Source organism: Anser brachyrhynchus (genome assembly GCF_964034855.1).
Source record: "Anser brachyrhynchus genome assembly, chromosome: 6".
Taxonomy (NCBI): domain Eukaryota; kingdom Metazoa; phylum Chordata; class Aves; order Anseriformes; family Anatidae; genus Anser; species Anser brachyrhynchus.
The window spans coordinates 27,243,689-27,258,703 of NC_137700.1; the positions used below are offsets into that span (position 1 = coordinate 27,243,689).

At 43.6% G+C, this 15,015-nt stretch overlaps 2 protein-coding genes and 1 long non-coding RNA gene across 13 annotated transcripts in view; 1 reads left to right on the forward strand and 2 right to left on the reverse strand.

The window, feature by feature from the left end:
* SLC16A12 (solute carrier family 16 member 12) overlaps window positions 1–11,359 on the reverse strand; it is a 44,111-nt gene extending 32,752 nt beyond the window's left edge. The window contains exons 1-2 of one of the 8 annotated variants that reach the window (XM_080597733.1): window positions 6,119–11,359; window positions 4,619–4,730 (exon numbers count right to left, since the gene is read on the reverse strand). The gene's annotated coding sequence lies outside the window, so the exon portion shown is untranslated. Of the gene's footprint in view, window positions 1–20; window positions 113–136; window positions 149–217; window positions 300–377; window positions 474–612; window positions 756–2,386; window positions 2,510–4,618; window positions 6,077–6,118 lie in introns of those variants that run through there. The other 7 variants (XM_080597722.1, XM_080597726.1, XM_080597731.1 and 4 more) reach the window with 7 other exon arrangements.
* LOC308197383 lies at window positions 1,159–12,702 on the forward strand. Its single transcript, XR_013952883.1, has 3 exons — window positions 1,159–1,286; window positions 2,304–2,499; window positions 4,081–12,702. It is a non-coding gene; the product is annotated as an uncharacterized lncRNA (long non-coding RNA).
* Window positions 11,928–15,015, reverse strand: part of PANK1 (pantothenate kinase 1) — a 35,082-nt gene continuing 31,994 nt past the window's right edge. For all 4 annotated transcript variants that reach the window (XM_080597718.1, XM_080597717.1, XM_080597719.1 and 1 more), the window contains 2 exons: window positions 14,055–14,180; window positions 11,928–13,421 (listed from right to left, as the gene is read on the reverse strand). In XM_080597718.1, coding sequence (XP_080453844.1) covers window positions 13,362–13,421; window positions 14,055–14,180 — 186 coding nt within the window. In that variant the 3' untranslated portion in view covers window positions 11,928–13,361. The remainder of the gene's footprint in view (window positions 13,422–14,054; window positions 14,181–15,015) is intronic.

The window sequence follows — 15,015 nt, forward strand, 5'->3', positions numbered from 1 at the left end:
GCCCCACACACCCGACTCACAGCGCCCCTCTGCCGACAGCCCAGCAGCCGAGCGGCACGCCAGCAGCTCGCCCGAGGGATAACGCCTTCGGGGCGTTATTTTCCCCGCAGAGCCAGGTGCCGATGCAGGCACACACCTGAGCCCCGACCCGACCGTCCAGGACCCCCCGAACACCCCCCAGCGACCCCCCGGGACCCGGCGAGCGGTGCGGGACCACCTCAGCGGGCACCCTCGGGCTGTTCCGTTCCCTCTCCGGAGCGACTTCTCCCGTCCCCCCCACCCCCCCGCTGCACTCGAAGCTTTTATTTCAGCGTTTCGCACCTCGCTGCCCGCCTCGCCTGTCACGGCGCCCGCCCGCCCCGCGCCCCCCGCCCTACCTGCGGCCTGCGGAGCCCCGCCGAGCCCGGCGGCGGCGGCAGGAGGCGGCGGGGCGGAGCGGGGCCGCCGCGGGCCCGGGGCGGAGCGGAGGGCCCCGGTTCCGTCCCGGCTGCACGGAGGGACCGGGACACCCCCCCCCGAGCCCCCCGGGTCCCCCCGAGGCAGCAGCCAGCTCCCTGCCCGCCCCGCCACCTGCCCGCGGTGCGCGGTTCCCTCCTGCCCCCGGGCACCAACCTCGTACTTCCCCCCCAATTCCTTCCTTTCTTTCTTCCCCACGGAGGTGAAGCTTGCACTGGGGTTTGCGATTCAGCACTCCCTGCCACTTGAGGAGGTATTTTTAAACCAGGCAACACTCAAACTGGACTTAGCACCACGACTTGTGCACGCAGGTGGCCTGCAGCCCCACACGCCACACACAGCGTTAGGAGCCGCGCTGCCGCCGCTTGCTGCTCTGTGAAATGCTGAAAGCCAACTCAAAACCCCAGGCCAGGGGCAGGACTCGCACGGATTTCAGGAGGCTTTGGACCCTAGACTCTTGGAACGAGTTTCAAATTCCAGCAGCTTTTTTTGTTTATCCAAGGGAGATAAACCAAGTGGCCTGCTGAATACCCTGTGGGCTTTCAGATGTGATCTGGAAAACAACAGGTCTTTGCTCAGAAGGGACGTGAAACATCCAGTGACACTTTCCATGAGAACCAAGATAAAAGAGGACCTTTTCCTTCCCTCCCGAACACCGCTGCCTGACAAGGACTGCCTGGTTCCTGCCTTTCAGCACTGCCACGAAGAGCAAGCGCAGAGCGCCCAGCAGCGCGCCAGGGATGGAGCACAGGGGGCTGGGAGGTGTTCCCTACACTGCTCTTCCACGGAAAGCTCAAAATCCTTCAACAAAGGAAGTATGCACAGTCTGGGTAAGCACGGCAGCTTTGGGATGGGTTATTAGCCAGCAAAGGCTCCACTTCCAAGGTGACAGGGCTATTCCGTAGAATACAGAGGCAGGAAGGGGCCAGTAGAGGCTGGTCTAAAAGTGCCTCCCCCTCCGGCATGCCACAGGATGAAGCAGGGCGCTGGGCAACCCTCACCAACCTCACCACCTGCGCACACCCTCCCTAGGATACTGGTGCATGGTAGCTCACAGCAGCCACAGAGAGAAGGGCTAGGTTTTTCAGGGCCAGCTGTCTGGGTAATGAAAACTTGTTCTTGAACAAGAACAAACGTAGATCTTGCTTTCTTGGTGAGGTTTGGGTTTTTATTTTTACAGTTCCATAATATTTTGGCAAAAAAAAGGTTAATATTAGTTAAATGCTTCAATGTGCTTCATATCCAAAGATTTTCCTTGCCAAAATATACTCTCATGTAATTGCAAGTGGCTTTATTTGTGCTGCATAACACTGCAAGATAACAGACAGCTCCAAACAAGACAGCCTGGGCATTAAGCTACCACGCAAGAGATTGGGGATCTCAGCATTGCAGCAAAACTCCTCAGAACATCTCATTAGCGGCATCTCTATGACAACTCCCCATCAGCAATGAAAATGGCAGTGATCATTTATGTTGGCTGCTAACATTTTGATGTCAGGGTCAACAACAGATTCCTTCCTTCTCTGCAGCGTGGGAAGGATATGGTCAGAGCACCACAGAAGCACACACACCATGTGTTGTACGTCCCAGGAACACACAGAGGCCATAACACCACTCATAGTCTGCTGACCTGGCCATTGGCACTATAACAACTGTGAAAAGCTTTTGTGTTACTTGATTTTTATGTAAATTCATTTTCAGCACTGAAGCATCACAAACTAGGTATCACCAAAAGAACATACAACTTCATTTTGCTCTCAGAGCAACACTAACTGTGATAGAAATACAGGGTTTTGCTTTATATTCATTTTACACATTCATGACAAGCTTCTTCTTGTCACCACCAGAACATTTTTCTCATGCAAGTTTCAACTGCTGACACCAGAAAAATGATTCATTCCACTGTCTGATAAGCAACAATATAACTCACTTGGAAAGACTGTGATCACTTCAGGGTGGCAGGACTACATACATCGCTTCTCCAGGACGGCTGTCATCAAGGTTTCAAAGGAGTACATTCCCTCACCTGGACTGCCTGATCAGGTAAGGACACCATGTCTGGAAAGAGGGTTGTTTTGGTCCCTATGCAAACAAGAATACCAGCTTTATGCTTTTTCCCACTTTCCAAAGGAGGAAAAAAATATCAGAAACTGCAACACTAGAACTTAACGGGTGAGATAAATGCTTTTACAGTTTGGAAGACATGGTATGCTTGAATGGTCTTCCTATGCCAGTATGCTCTTTAAGCCTTTGTATGCAATCAGTTGTGTTAAATCAATGACAATAGGGTATGCACTGTAAGTGACACTACCCTCCTTCTTCTGCCCTCTTCTTCCACCTCCCTGACAGTCAGCCAGCTGTACAGAATCACTTGTTCAAATCTGTTCACTCACATTTGGATCTACCACCTTTGTATTCAAAGGGACACAGCTTCCTTGACATCTCCAAAAAATTAAGCCAAAGGCAGCACAGGCTGGACAAACTGTAGTCCCTACATTTCCCTCAGTTCGCCCTCTGCAGCTACAGTCCAAATCTTCTTGCCAACTCGCAGGCAAGAAGGTGAAGCTCCTGCTTACCACTACTGAACGGAGGCTGCTTTCCAATGGTGGAGTTAAGTTCTGTTGCTTACCTACACACAGGGCGTCAGCAGAACATCAAAAGACTGGTGAATTCCTCAGGGATACACGGCTGTATAATTCATATATGGAAAATGAGCTAAAAAAAGAGGGGACTATGGAATAATACTTACACACCCTCAATTTTTAAATTGCCATTAGCATTTCCTACAACATAACACCATCATGCAATGTGCAACCAAAAGACCCAATTAAAAACAGTTTCCAGTGACACCCAGGATTAGATGCAGCTCCTTCTTACAACTTATTTTGCCTGAACACCTGTATCATCTTCCAGCATTTCTGGAAGTTCTGCTAGATGTTTCCTCTCTTTCTTGATGTTAACTAAGTATAGGCAGATGAATATTTAATATTAGTTGAACAACAAAATGATCTGTTTCTGTTTAGTCATTGCAAGTTTCCACATTCCAAACCTTGTTGCTCTTTATCTGGGGCAGTCGCTTCTGGTCTGTCACTGTAATCCTTTGAATGCAATTAACTGCTTCTAAATTAATAGTCATTACTCCTTACATCAGGCATTTCTGTACAACAAGCTACACAGATCCAAATACATTCTTTAATGGACTGTACTTTCTGACCCTATGCTTGGCCTCATTCACACAAGGGTTTACAGAACCACGCTCAAGTCCCAGAGAGGAAGCACCCCAAATTTACTTTTCCACTTAGCTTGCACTTTTAGGTATTAGCATATGCACTAAGCTTTCTGGACACATTTTGTTGCTTCCATTTTACAAAAAGATCATCACTCTAGCTAGTCAGAATTTTCTAGTGCAACTTCCCCCCCACACACACTAGAAAACACATTCGTGAACACAAATGTTCTATGGAAACATGGTTCTGACAAACTTTTGGCTGTACAAAGGCAGGAGCTTTAGAAAACAACTCATTCCTCTAATAACTTTCTTTTGGCATCCTGGTAGGCTTCCTGCTAGCTTGCTTTTTTGGTGGGGTAAAAAAAAAGTTTTAAAATGTCTAAATTTCATTTCAGATCAGAATACTTCATTAGACATTGGAACTTTTCACAACATAGGAATGACAACTTTGAATTAGTTGTACTTGGAAGCAAGCCTTTGCACAGCCACTCGTCTCTCTTCCACATCCACTCTACTGCGGACCAGAGGCTCAGGCTATCTCAGTCCATATAGAAATCTGACACCAAATGCAGCCTGTAGGTTGCTCTAGTTCGAGGACAGCTAACCATTTCCATGGCTATACAAGTTTTCATGGCATTATGTTTCTCTTCTCCCTGCTGGATGACAAGTTTGGCTTGCTGTGTTCTGCAGAGAAGGTGTTAGCAACTCAGCCTGATCATCCACCACCTCGCCCACACCGACTTCTGGGGAAAAGCACAAAGAACTCTGCCCCTATGAAAAACCTGCATAAAGAAGGCTGAGCTGGGCTTCAACGCCTGAAGGCAGTGCAAGTTTTCTTTGTCTTATTCCCCAAACCGGCACACAATGCCAAGTAAGAGGAGATGGTGAGCCACCTCCGATTCTCCACAGCTCTACAAAGCAGAGGATGGTTACCTGCCAAGCCCGGGCTGTACCTTGGACACCACTCCTGCTGAGGCTTTCAGGGATTGCTCCTCATCCTCCCTGGGGTATACCGTGGCTCTGGGCATTTTTTCCTCCAGTTCACCTGTAAAACACACAACTTAAGAGACTTAATACCTATCACTAATTTCAATACATTTTTTTAGTACTTAATTGTTTTTTGTTGTGTTTACAGGCCAGGGAAGAGTTTCTTTGTTTTAAACGTTATTATACTTCTTTACATAAAACATGCCCATTGATAATATCTACAGCAAACATTTACAGAGCTAACAGACTCGGGATAATATTGTCATTCTACCCAGAAAGTTGCAAGCATCAAAGTGCTGTTTTACTTGGAGATGTACCAGATGAGTTCCAGGGGCACTTATGCAACACAAAACCTTCCTGCTGATTTTTTTTTAAATTCTGTTCATGTGCAAGTGGGTTGTTCCCTACACCAACCGTTTTGTTTTTTTTCTTTGACTTGGGCATGTGCCGACAGATACCTAGACCAGAGCCAGCTAAACATACATCGAAAACCTGCTCTGTGTAGCAAGACGTTTTGGTAAACATTATGACATTGATGCTCCACGGCCTTGCACCTTAGCACCGGCCATGTGGCTGCAAAGCCAGACAAGTTGCCACCTTCTAACACAGCAGCTGCGCGGGCAGCACCAGCCACAGAGCAGCAGCTGGGCAAGGTGTCTCGGGGTTTTTCAGGGTTTTCAGCGGTGTCTTTTTATTGCTGAGACTGCGCGGCCACTCGAAATGTGTGTGAAATATGGGACTGCCCCAGGCAGACCCCACCAGGAGCAGCCCCTACCCGCAGCCCCGGGGTGCTCCCAGCCGCCGGCAGGAGCTGAAATCCGGGCTGGCGATGCCATCTAGTGGGAAAAACTGCTCAGAGGCCTGGCTCCTAGTGACAGCGGTGTCGTTTGGGAGGAGAAAGTTTGATGCTTCACTTCAAGGCCAAGAGCTTCCAGGTCAGCACAAACCAACCCTTTCACCAGGTTTTCCTGCTGTAGGAGTACACAGATGTTGGGCATCTTGCACAACTACACAGGTATTGCACAAGGCTGGGGGACACTGCAGTGGGCCTGGAAAAACATAAGGGACTTCAGTTATTCACCTGTGTGCACACCAGAGTGCTCTCCGGTGGGCCTGGGTAAGTGCAGCCTCTGCTCTCTTGGATGATCATACAGGTCTGCATACTGCCTGAAAGCCTCAACTCACCTGCTCATATCATTTTTAAAATACTACAGAGACAGGGAACAGTAGCAACTACATCATTTAACTGCTGTAAAGCTAATGCTGCTAAGTTCACAACTGGTAACTGAAGCTTTGGCATTTCTTCTCATGAATAAGCGAATTTGTTTTCAGGCATTAGTGCCTCTTCAGATCAATTCTTCTTAGATGCAATATCTAGTGTGATGAGAGCAAAGGAGGTGAGAAAAGTCTTAAGAAGGATTATTTCCTGAATATTTTCTGTCCTACCTGTAAAAGAGAAAGAGCAGCTGCAGCGTGAGATGGGTTTGGGTCAGCTTGCAGCCTTCAGCAGAACACAGCATTGGTTTCCCTTGCACTGCTCTTCTTTCTTCTTCAAAGAGCGAAGCCAGGTATGCACAGGGAGTTGCCACACTGCACAGGTGAATCTGCTGCAGAGACTTCAAGCCTCCTATATTTGGAAAGAAGGAGAGAGAGAAAACTTACTTTCTAAGCTAAAAAGAAAGGACAAACATTGGGAAATTTAGGAAACTGTTTTTGGCTTGTCTCATAAATACTTCTGGATTATTTTGTGCACAGCCTTTTGTAGCCAAGTGCAATATGCTGAATGCTAGCTGGGTAACAGCATGCTTCATGCTATGTCTTAAGAACAGCATGTATTTATTTACTTAATCAAATAACACTAGGGGTGAAGTTGCTCAGAAAAAAAAAACAAACCCACACAATAATTCTGCTAAAAGGAACCAAAATCTTAAATACATTCAGCATTCTGAGATTCATTTAGCCAGCTAGCTTCAAAAATAGAAAAAAATTTGCTCATTTAGTTGAACTGTAGTGTTTATTTTTAAAAAGTACACAGTTTTCAAATACAAAAGAGCATTCTCAATGTACTGTAATTGAGAAATTTTCTATTTCAGTCTCCAGGTGAAGCCCAAGCTACCTTCTCCAAAGGCTCTCTCCTAACTTCGGTTACCATGCCCCCATTTTACTGCTACGTTTCATAACACAGGTATTCAGACTTCTTTTTACTGCTCTCACACCCCAGACTAAGGGTACACTGTCAATCATCACACAGATTAGTAATGCCACTGGGAGGAGAGAAGGGACAGATTCAGCAGAGTAGATAAAATACTATTTCTGCCAGTTGGTAATGATTGATTTAGCAATTTATACAAGAATACTTTGATTGCAATCTCCCAACTGATACAATTGTTACAAAAGCTTGTCGGAAAGAACACTGATCAGCACATTTTTCCTACTGGCTTGAGGTATTCCTCGTCCTTACACACACATCCCCACTTCTACCTACCCTAGCATTTGCCTTGTGAGCACCTGCAAGCTGAGACCAGCTATTTTATTTTGGGAGCAATTAACTAGCAGATATGAATACAAAAAAAAAAAAACAAGCCTCAACATACCACCAGCCACACCACCTTGTTGCTTGGAGCACTGATGTCTCTGTTGCAATCACCTTGTGTTACCAAAGCAGCGATCACTCCCGACGAAGCGCTGTCTAAGCATTGTTCCTTGATGCTTTCAATACAGCAGAGCCTATGTATTCCCTCGCCAGGCAAAGTTCCTCTCACAAAAGATTAAGGGAAAAATAAGTGCCACTTGGGGGACAAAAACAGTTTAACGTGAGAAAGCGATAATGCAGAGGAGAGGCCACATCCTGCAGCCGCAGGCATGGAGACTCAGTACCGGGGCTGAACTTAACTCGTGATGCACACACATTTGTTAGAGAGTAACATCTGGTTTGTGCCAGACCTGCTCACACTTGGAAGTTCGCAGAGGGATGGATGAGTCAGAAGAGCTGAACAATTGTGAACTGACCAACTTGAAAAGAAGGGAGAAAACACCCTGATCCCTCACAGCAAAGCACAGAAAGTCACTTGAGAACAGGGGGTGACACGCTGCCGTTTTCAATATGACGCTGCCATTTCACGCTGTCACCCTCCTTTACAGCCTTAAACTGTCCCTTTAACTTGGTGCTCCATAACTACATTTGTGTGCTTAGAAATGAGACATGTAGGCACAGAGCTGCCCCAGCATGGCTGTGGCTGCACCACAGTGCCCCAGGGCTCGGGCAGCCCTGGGACCCCTCGCTGCAGCCAGGTGAGGTGCACACATCTGTGCACAGCTGCACACACCACGGCACAGCCCTGCGCTCCAGGCCAGCAGAAGAGAGCTGCTTCTGCCAATACGATGGAACTGGTTTTGGTGTAAAAACCATTCTGATGCCAGCACATCCCGTACTGCATCTCTCACGTACTAGATGAGAGATGTTCGAGACCAGGCGATTGCCTGCTCTGGAGTGCACATCTGCATCTAGATAAAGACTTAACACTGCAGCAGAGATCACCGGGTACTTTAAAACTCAGGGGTGCTCGTGCCAGGTACTACCCAGTAAGTGCTTTAGCTCACAGCCACCCAGCCGCCCCTGCCCTCACCCCCCGATCAGGAGGCCAGGCCCTCGCTCCCTGCCTTCTGCCATACCACTGACATCCCCACCTCTGCTACCCAACTCGCAGCGGCTGCATTGCCCGAGAGCCAGTTCACTGCCCACCCTGCAAGCACCCTTCCCACCTTTTCTGTGCCATCCCCCCCACAAACCCCTTAAACACCCCTGCCGTGTCCCTTTCCCAGGCTCACTAGCTTCCCCTCTTGTGAACCCCAGCTTTTCTTTACGCCTTTCTTTTTCACCCTTTCAAGTTCCATACCTCCTCTTGCTTCAAAGGAGGAATATCTCAAATCCCAAGGTAGTCAACAGGTTCTCCAAACTTCTGCAATTCAGAAGCAATTTCTGTTTTGCTTCTTTTTGTTGGAATTTTTTGGTGGGATGTAGTAGGGGAGATTTGAAGAACACTTACTGCAGACAGGGTCACAGTCCCTACATCTCTTTTCCTCCAAACATGCTAATACTCATGCTACAGTTGAGTTTCAGTCAGTACTAGTAATACTTAGAGGATCAGAAACTGGATTCATTTTTTAGGTTTAAACAAGTGCTCACTGTCCAGAACATTCTGGAGTTCAAATGTTCTCTATTTTCCAGATGCCCAGAGGTAGAAATACACAGCAGACTGTGGTCTTTGAATCTGGGATAAAACAAAATTCAGGCTATGAAAAAAAGACACCTTGTACTCTGAAAACAAATCCCAGTAGAAGAATTGGATTGTTTCTGACTGGAAACAATCATGTATGTTTATTTTGTCACCAGTTCAACCCCATATGGCTTTCCCATCTCTAGAATTCTGCTGTGTTCTGCCAAAAATCACTTGCAAGTATCTTGTGACAGTCTAACGGGAACATAAGTGCTGATACCACTGAAACACCAGGACAGCTTTGCTGAGGTTGGAATGCGCCACAAGACACACCGCTTGTCTTGGAAGTCAGATTCCTGTACTGTCCCCAGGCATCCCATACTTGTCTTCTCTATCGCATCTGATCAGTTAAGTGCTGTATCTTAGTTACCTCTCACTCTTCAGCCACTAAATTCAGCCCAAAATTACAACTTTTACCCAATAATTTAGACCAAAAACTCCACTTTAAAGCACAGATCCCTCTTCCTATGGGACATAATTTGACTTTCCGTCAGAACTGTTAAAAATCAGGGTGGGGGGAAGAACGATGGGAGCAGCATGCGTTTCAACAAGAATAAGTGTTTACAACCAAAAGCAGTGAAACTTGGCAGAAGCCATCACAAGAGAATACAAGGAATCCCGTTCATTCTGCTCCAACTCACATTAACACTTAACCTTAGCATGATTCAGAAACAAGCTAGATTAACACAGCCTGGTTTGTTAAGAGACCTCATCAATTTATACTGAAACAAGTATTTTGAATATGTACTAAACCTGCAAACTCACTGATCTTCCCCAGGAAAGCCTCCTCCTCCTTCACCCTCACCCTTCTCAAAACACAAAGATTCAAGGACCCGGTATTTCAACGTTCTTTAGACAGACCTTCAGAAGTGGTGCGACAGAGCTTTGCTTGCTCAAAATTCCACTTTGTGTCACTTATTGGAAAAGCCCAAAGTTCTTTTGTTCACCACATCATCAAGTAAGACTTTTCAGACCCTTTAAATATGTTTTATTCAGAGCATTTTTGCCCAGTCTTTCTGCTATTGCACCTGGCATATTAAGCACTTTAAATCTCAGTTCATTATTTTGTAGTTAGTTTCATTTCATGATCTAACACTGCTGTGATTAACTTACCTGACAGTCCTTGAAAACTTACAGCTAACGTTAGGAATTGTGCTTTCCTTCTTCAACCACAATACCTGCATTTATTCATATTGCATAGTCTATGTATGTATTTTCCTGACTTGCTAAGGTTGTCCCGCCCCCCCCAAGAGTGGAAGATTTGCATTTAAAAGAAGCGATACTTCATATTTGTTTACCTAACATTACATTCTTTCATCACATAACTATAAATGCTAAGAATAGAGGAATATCAATGACAAGTACTCCCAAATCAGATCTCCTAAAAAGACACTGGGGAGAAAGATCAAATCTTTTACTGGAGGGAACAAACAAAATACACGCCCCGCCAAGTTGCCCTGTGCTCTCTCCTTTAGCAAAGCACATTTATATTGCTGATGTAATGCTTCCCTCTACTGTTTGTCCTAAGAAGTGCAGGCAACTCTTAACATTCTGAAGTCTGGTTAAACAGAGCCATGAAAAGATAGTTGGCAAAAATTCTGCTGGTTCATTTACTCCTTTATATATAAAAATACAAACTGAACTAAAAAGCTATAAAGTTAAACGTGTTTTATAAATACTGATTAAAGAGAAATAGTAGTTTTGATAAAATGTGAACTATCCATAAAAATCTTTACAGCTCTTTTCTATACGTAACCTACGTGATTTTTGTTACTGAACTTAATAACAATGATGTTCATCTGATTTCTGCTAGGCAAGACCAGGCACACTGACACAATCCAGATTAAGTAAGTGGGTGGAAGAAAGGGAGTTGGTTAAGTAGCCCTGACAGCAGCCTGATTTCAAAGTTATTGCAACTGTTACAGAAAGACAATCCCTCTTTCCTTCAGGGGAATATTCCTTCCCACAGACTTCCAGAAGCAAGCATCAGATTGAACAAACAAGTGAAGACAGCATTAGCAGTATGTAGGCACATGAACAACATTCACATCTTACCCACCCACACATCTTTTCTGCTCTGCTGCCTGGACCTTCTCCCCTCACTGGGGGCAGGTGACAACTGTGTAAGAGCAGCCACTAGTAAGTCTGCTTGTCTTACACTTCCTGATAGCAACACTCAAGGGAGAAGAGAGGGCAATAGCAAGTAGTTCATCATGTTTTGAGCTAAAACACTAACTGTTGTTCAAATAGCTTTACAGTTTCCAAATTGTCTTGCTTGGAGATTGTCAATAATACTTGACATTATAACTTAACACAGGAACGAAGAACTGCATACCAAATGAACTTGAAGGTCTACAACGCTTGTCTAGTAAATAAAAAAAGGAAAACCAAAATGTGTTCCCCCCCCCCCCCCCCCCCCCGAAGGAAAAAGCTTACAAACATTTATCACCACCTGCTAGAAGTCCAGAATTACCTTGTCCTGAATCAACATCGGTGGAAGATTCTATGACCAAAGATCACACTTCAAAAGTCTCATTTCTAAACTCTTTCCAGTATTTCTAGAAACTGAAATAGCTCTACATACAACATTGGATATACAGTTTTGTATCCTCTGAATATTCCTTTAAGGAAAAAAAATAATCCTTAAATTGCAGGTAAAACCTAACAAATAAACTTAGTAAGTTTCATTTCGTTCATGAAAAATTAGAGGCACTGAGCAGAACTAACCCCACTTATCTCCCATCAAGTGTTACATGAAGGGTCAACCACAACATGCTAACATTCTCATGTAGTTACTTACAAACTATGAAAAAGTCAGCTTTAAACAGGTACAGCTTCAAAGACCAAAGGAATGTAACAGAAGATTTTAGAAAAGTAAGTACCAAAGCATTATCATGAAAGTAACTTGCTATGTGTCATGAAACATTTATGCATTTCATATAACTGATTTCAAGAAATGAATTCCACAGATACATTAAAACAGTCAAAACAGTGGTGGTCTTTATTTCCATCAGACAAGTTAACACTTCAACTAATATGAATTCATTTCACCATTTGTGAGATATGGAAATTAATGACTTAAAAAAGTGAGTTAACCCCCTTCCAAAAATATATTGGATAATACATAAGTCTGAATTTTACACTGTCCCTCTGATGAGCCCTTTACATTATGTGACATCACATACAGTTTTACAAGACAAAATAATTTATGGACTGGTTTTCAGCCTCTGATTTGTGAGCCTTCAAAGTGTCTAGGAAAAGCGAGTTCATACATGCCATGCGCAATCAAGTACATAGATTTCAAAGTGGTCTCAATTCAACTGAAAAAGTCTAGAGAGGTCCACCAATGAAACCAATGTAGAAAATACTGCACTGGAATAAACACTCAAACCTTAGTGTTCGAGAGGAAAAGTTGGCATTAGCTTAAAAACTGAAAATACATTAGTGAATGATTTTCTAATTTTAGAAACTGGGCTTTGAATAATGCAGTTATCAGTTGTTTTCGATTATGATCAACTTAGAAACTGCACACTACAGAAAAGTCTTCAAATAAATTGAAACAATCTCCTCCCTTTGTCATCTAACACCAAGCATGTACGATACATAAACAACATCTGTACTATGGAACTCTCCATATAGATCAGAGATTTTCAAAAGAAACAATTTCATTTCAGTTTCAAGCCAATAATTAAAATTCTCCTTTGCATTGTTTACAATTCCCAATATAAAGGACAGCACTGCAAAACCAGTTAGCAGTCTGTTCCTGATCTTTAAAGTCAGGAGCACTGAAAATTTAGTGTTTAAACACACGCTCTCCCCCCAGGTTTTCTTGCCGTCTTGCCAAGCAGCTCATATTTTATTTTATTTTTTTGGCAGGGTGAGGGAAAGCTGTTAAATAAAAGTGTGTCTCATCTAATGAGGAAAGGAAAGGCAACAAATCAATGACTAGTTTTCACAGTAAAATGCATCAGCTTTGTAGTTTCATTTGAAACCAAGAACAAATCATGAAACGTCATGAAAATAAGATAAAAATCTCCTAGAGTGATTACTAAATGAAGTTAAAATTACCGCACTAATCAGTAAACCCCAGAAGAAAAGCAGATGCCTAGTATCACAGGTCCTACATCAAACAGTATCCACTTTTTAAAATAATTCCATAAAATCTGTATGTTTGGCCACGTTGCACATTTTTCCCCTAAAAAATACAGTGTACAGAAAAAAAATCTCAGTATTCCCCATATGAATTTTGAAGTTAAGCTCAAAACCCAGAAGTTAGAGATCAGCTAAAAGGATTTTAAATTATTTACAAATCCAGCAGGTAGAACTATCGTAATGGCTTCATTTCCATCCTTGTAGTGGCTTCCGCTCTTATCCAGCAGCATCTGCAGTAAAAATCTCTTCAGACAGCTCCATCACTGATCATCTGTCATTTTAAGCAATTCTAGAAGAGCCCCAACAGCTCCAAAATAACCCTTTAAACAAGCAAAAACAAAAAAAAAAAAGGCCATCAAATTCCAAAATAAGACATACGCGTGATCATGCAGAGCGAGCTTTCAGTTTTGGTAAGACAATTAAAAGACCTTTCTTACAAGATCAGCCCCACTGTGCCAAGTATTTGTTCTATCTGAATTATGATTTAATACAATATTGTTTAGGTCCAGCAGAGCATTGTATTATGAGAAATCTTGCACAGTTCTCTAAAACTGTCAAAAAATTACAGAACCACTACAGTGATGGTGTGTTGAGGCAGTGCAGTTTCCATTCTGAACACAGCCATCTCACAGTGCCCTCAGAACTACTTGCCAAAATTCATTCTAGTTGAGGTTTATAGATAATGCCACACAGAACATAGTTGGTAGTAGGATCAAGAAGCACGTGTGATGTTTAGCAATAAACACCAAAAGATCAGTGGTCAAGCCACGGAGCTAATGAGGGATATTTTCAAATGAGTTCATAGTTAAATGGTATTTATGCAGAACTTGGTTTGTGCTTTCACTTCAAAGCAATACCGTTGAGTTTCTCCCTTTTAACTTCATCAAAATAGTCAGGAACCACAAGATTTTTTTCCTTACAAATAAAAGAAAGTTCAACATATATTTCCTTACCTCATGTTCCAAAAACAGAGCTTTCAGCTGTCCCTTGGACCAATAATCCATAGCATATGCTAGCACCTTCATAGAAATCATATTAATTCTGAGAAAGTTTCCAACAAATACCACCTTGTCAATGTTCTGTAAAATTGAAAAGCAGACCAGCAAAAATTATATTCAGCTGCGTTATTTGTCCCATTCAACATATGCTTCTGTCTCCACTACAAGATTATATGGGTATTTTGGGTTACATTTAAATTCTCCAGACCAAAAAATCCCCAAATAATTTTAGTCACTGACCACTAAGTAGACATGTTGCAAAAAAATAAGACTTTGTTTTCTAGAGAGAGGCTTGTACCACAGATGGTGAATATTTGTTTAAAAGCTCACAACCTTCCCAACAAACAGGATCCATTGTTTGTATATGACGTAGATGTGCTACAGAATACAAGCGGAGAACCTCTGAAGGGTATCTGACAAGAACTACCTGAGAGAGTAATCGTCTTTCATTACATATTATCTGAACTGTGGTTCCGTTTTCAAAAAGCAAGTGAACCATAGCCAACACGACACTTAACCCGTATCACACTCCTTTGTTTCAAAGCTCTCTAGAACTCAGCGTTTATAAAGAAGCTCAAGTTTTCCAGACAATCGGTGCCACACTGTCAGTGAGAAAGCCACACCGTATCCTTACTTGTGTACACACCAGGGCCCGTTACCAACAGCTCTGGTACTTAATGCCGGTAGCTATTTTACCAGGCCCTGTTTCACCAGTTATGCACAAAAACGTCTACATGTGCATTCTGAGCTGGTGTGCTGCATGTGAGGCTCACTATACACTAGAACTGGTGTAGAAGATTCGGTAGGAGACCAAATCCTAGAGACATAAGCTCTTAGAGGAGTCCTGAGGGAACGTTAGAACACGTCCTCACAACCCTCTAGTGAAAATTCACAGCAAAAACCTGCTGAGAGCAGA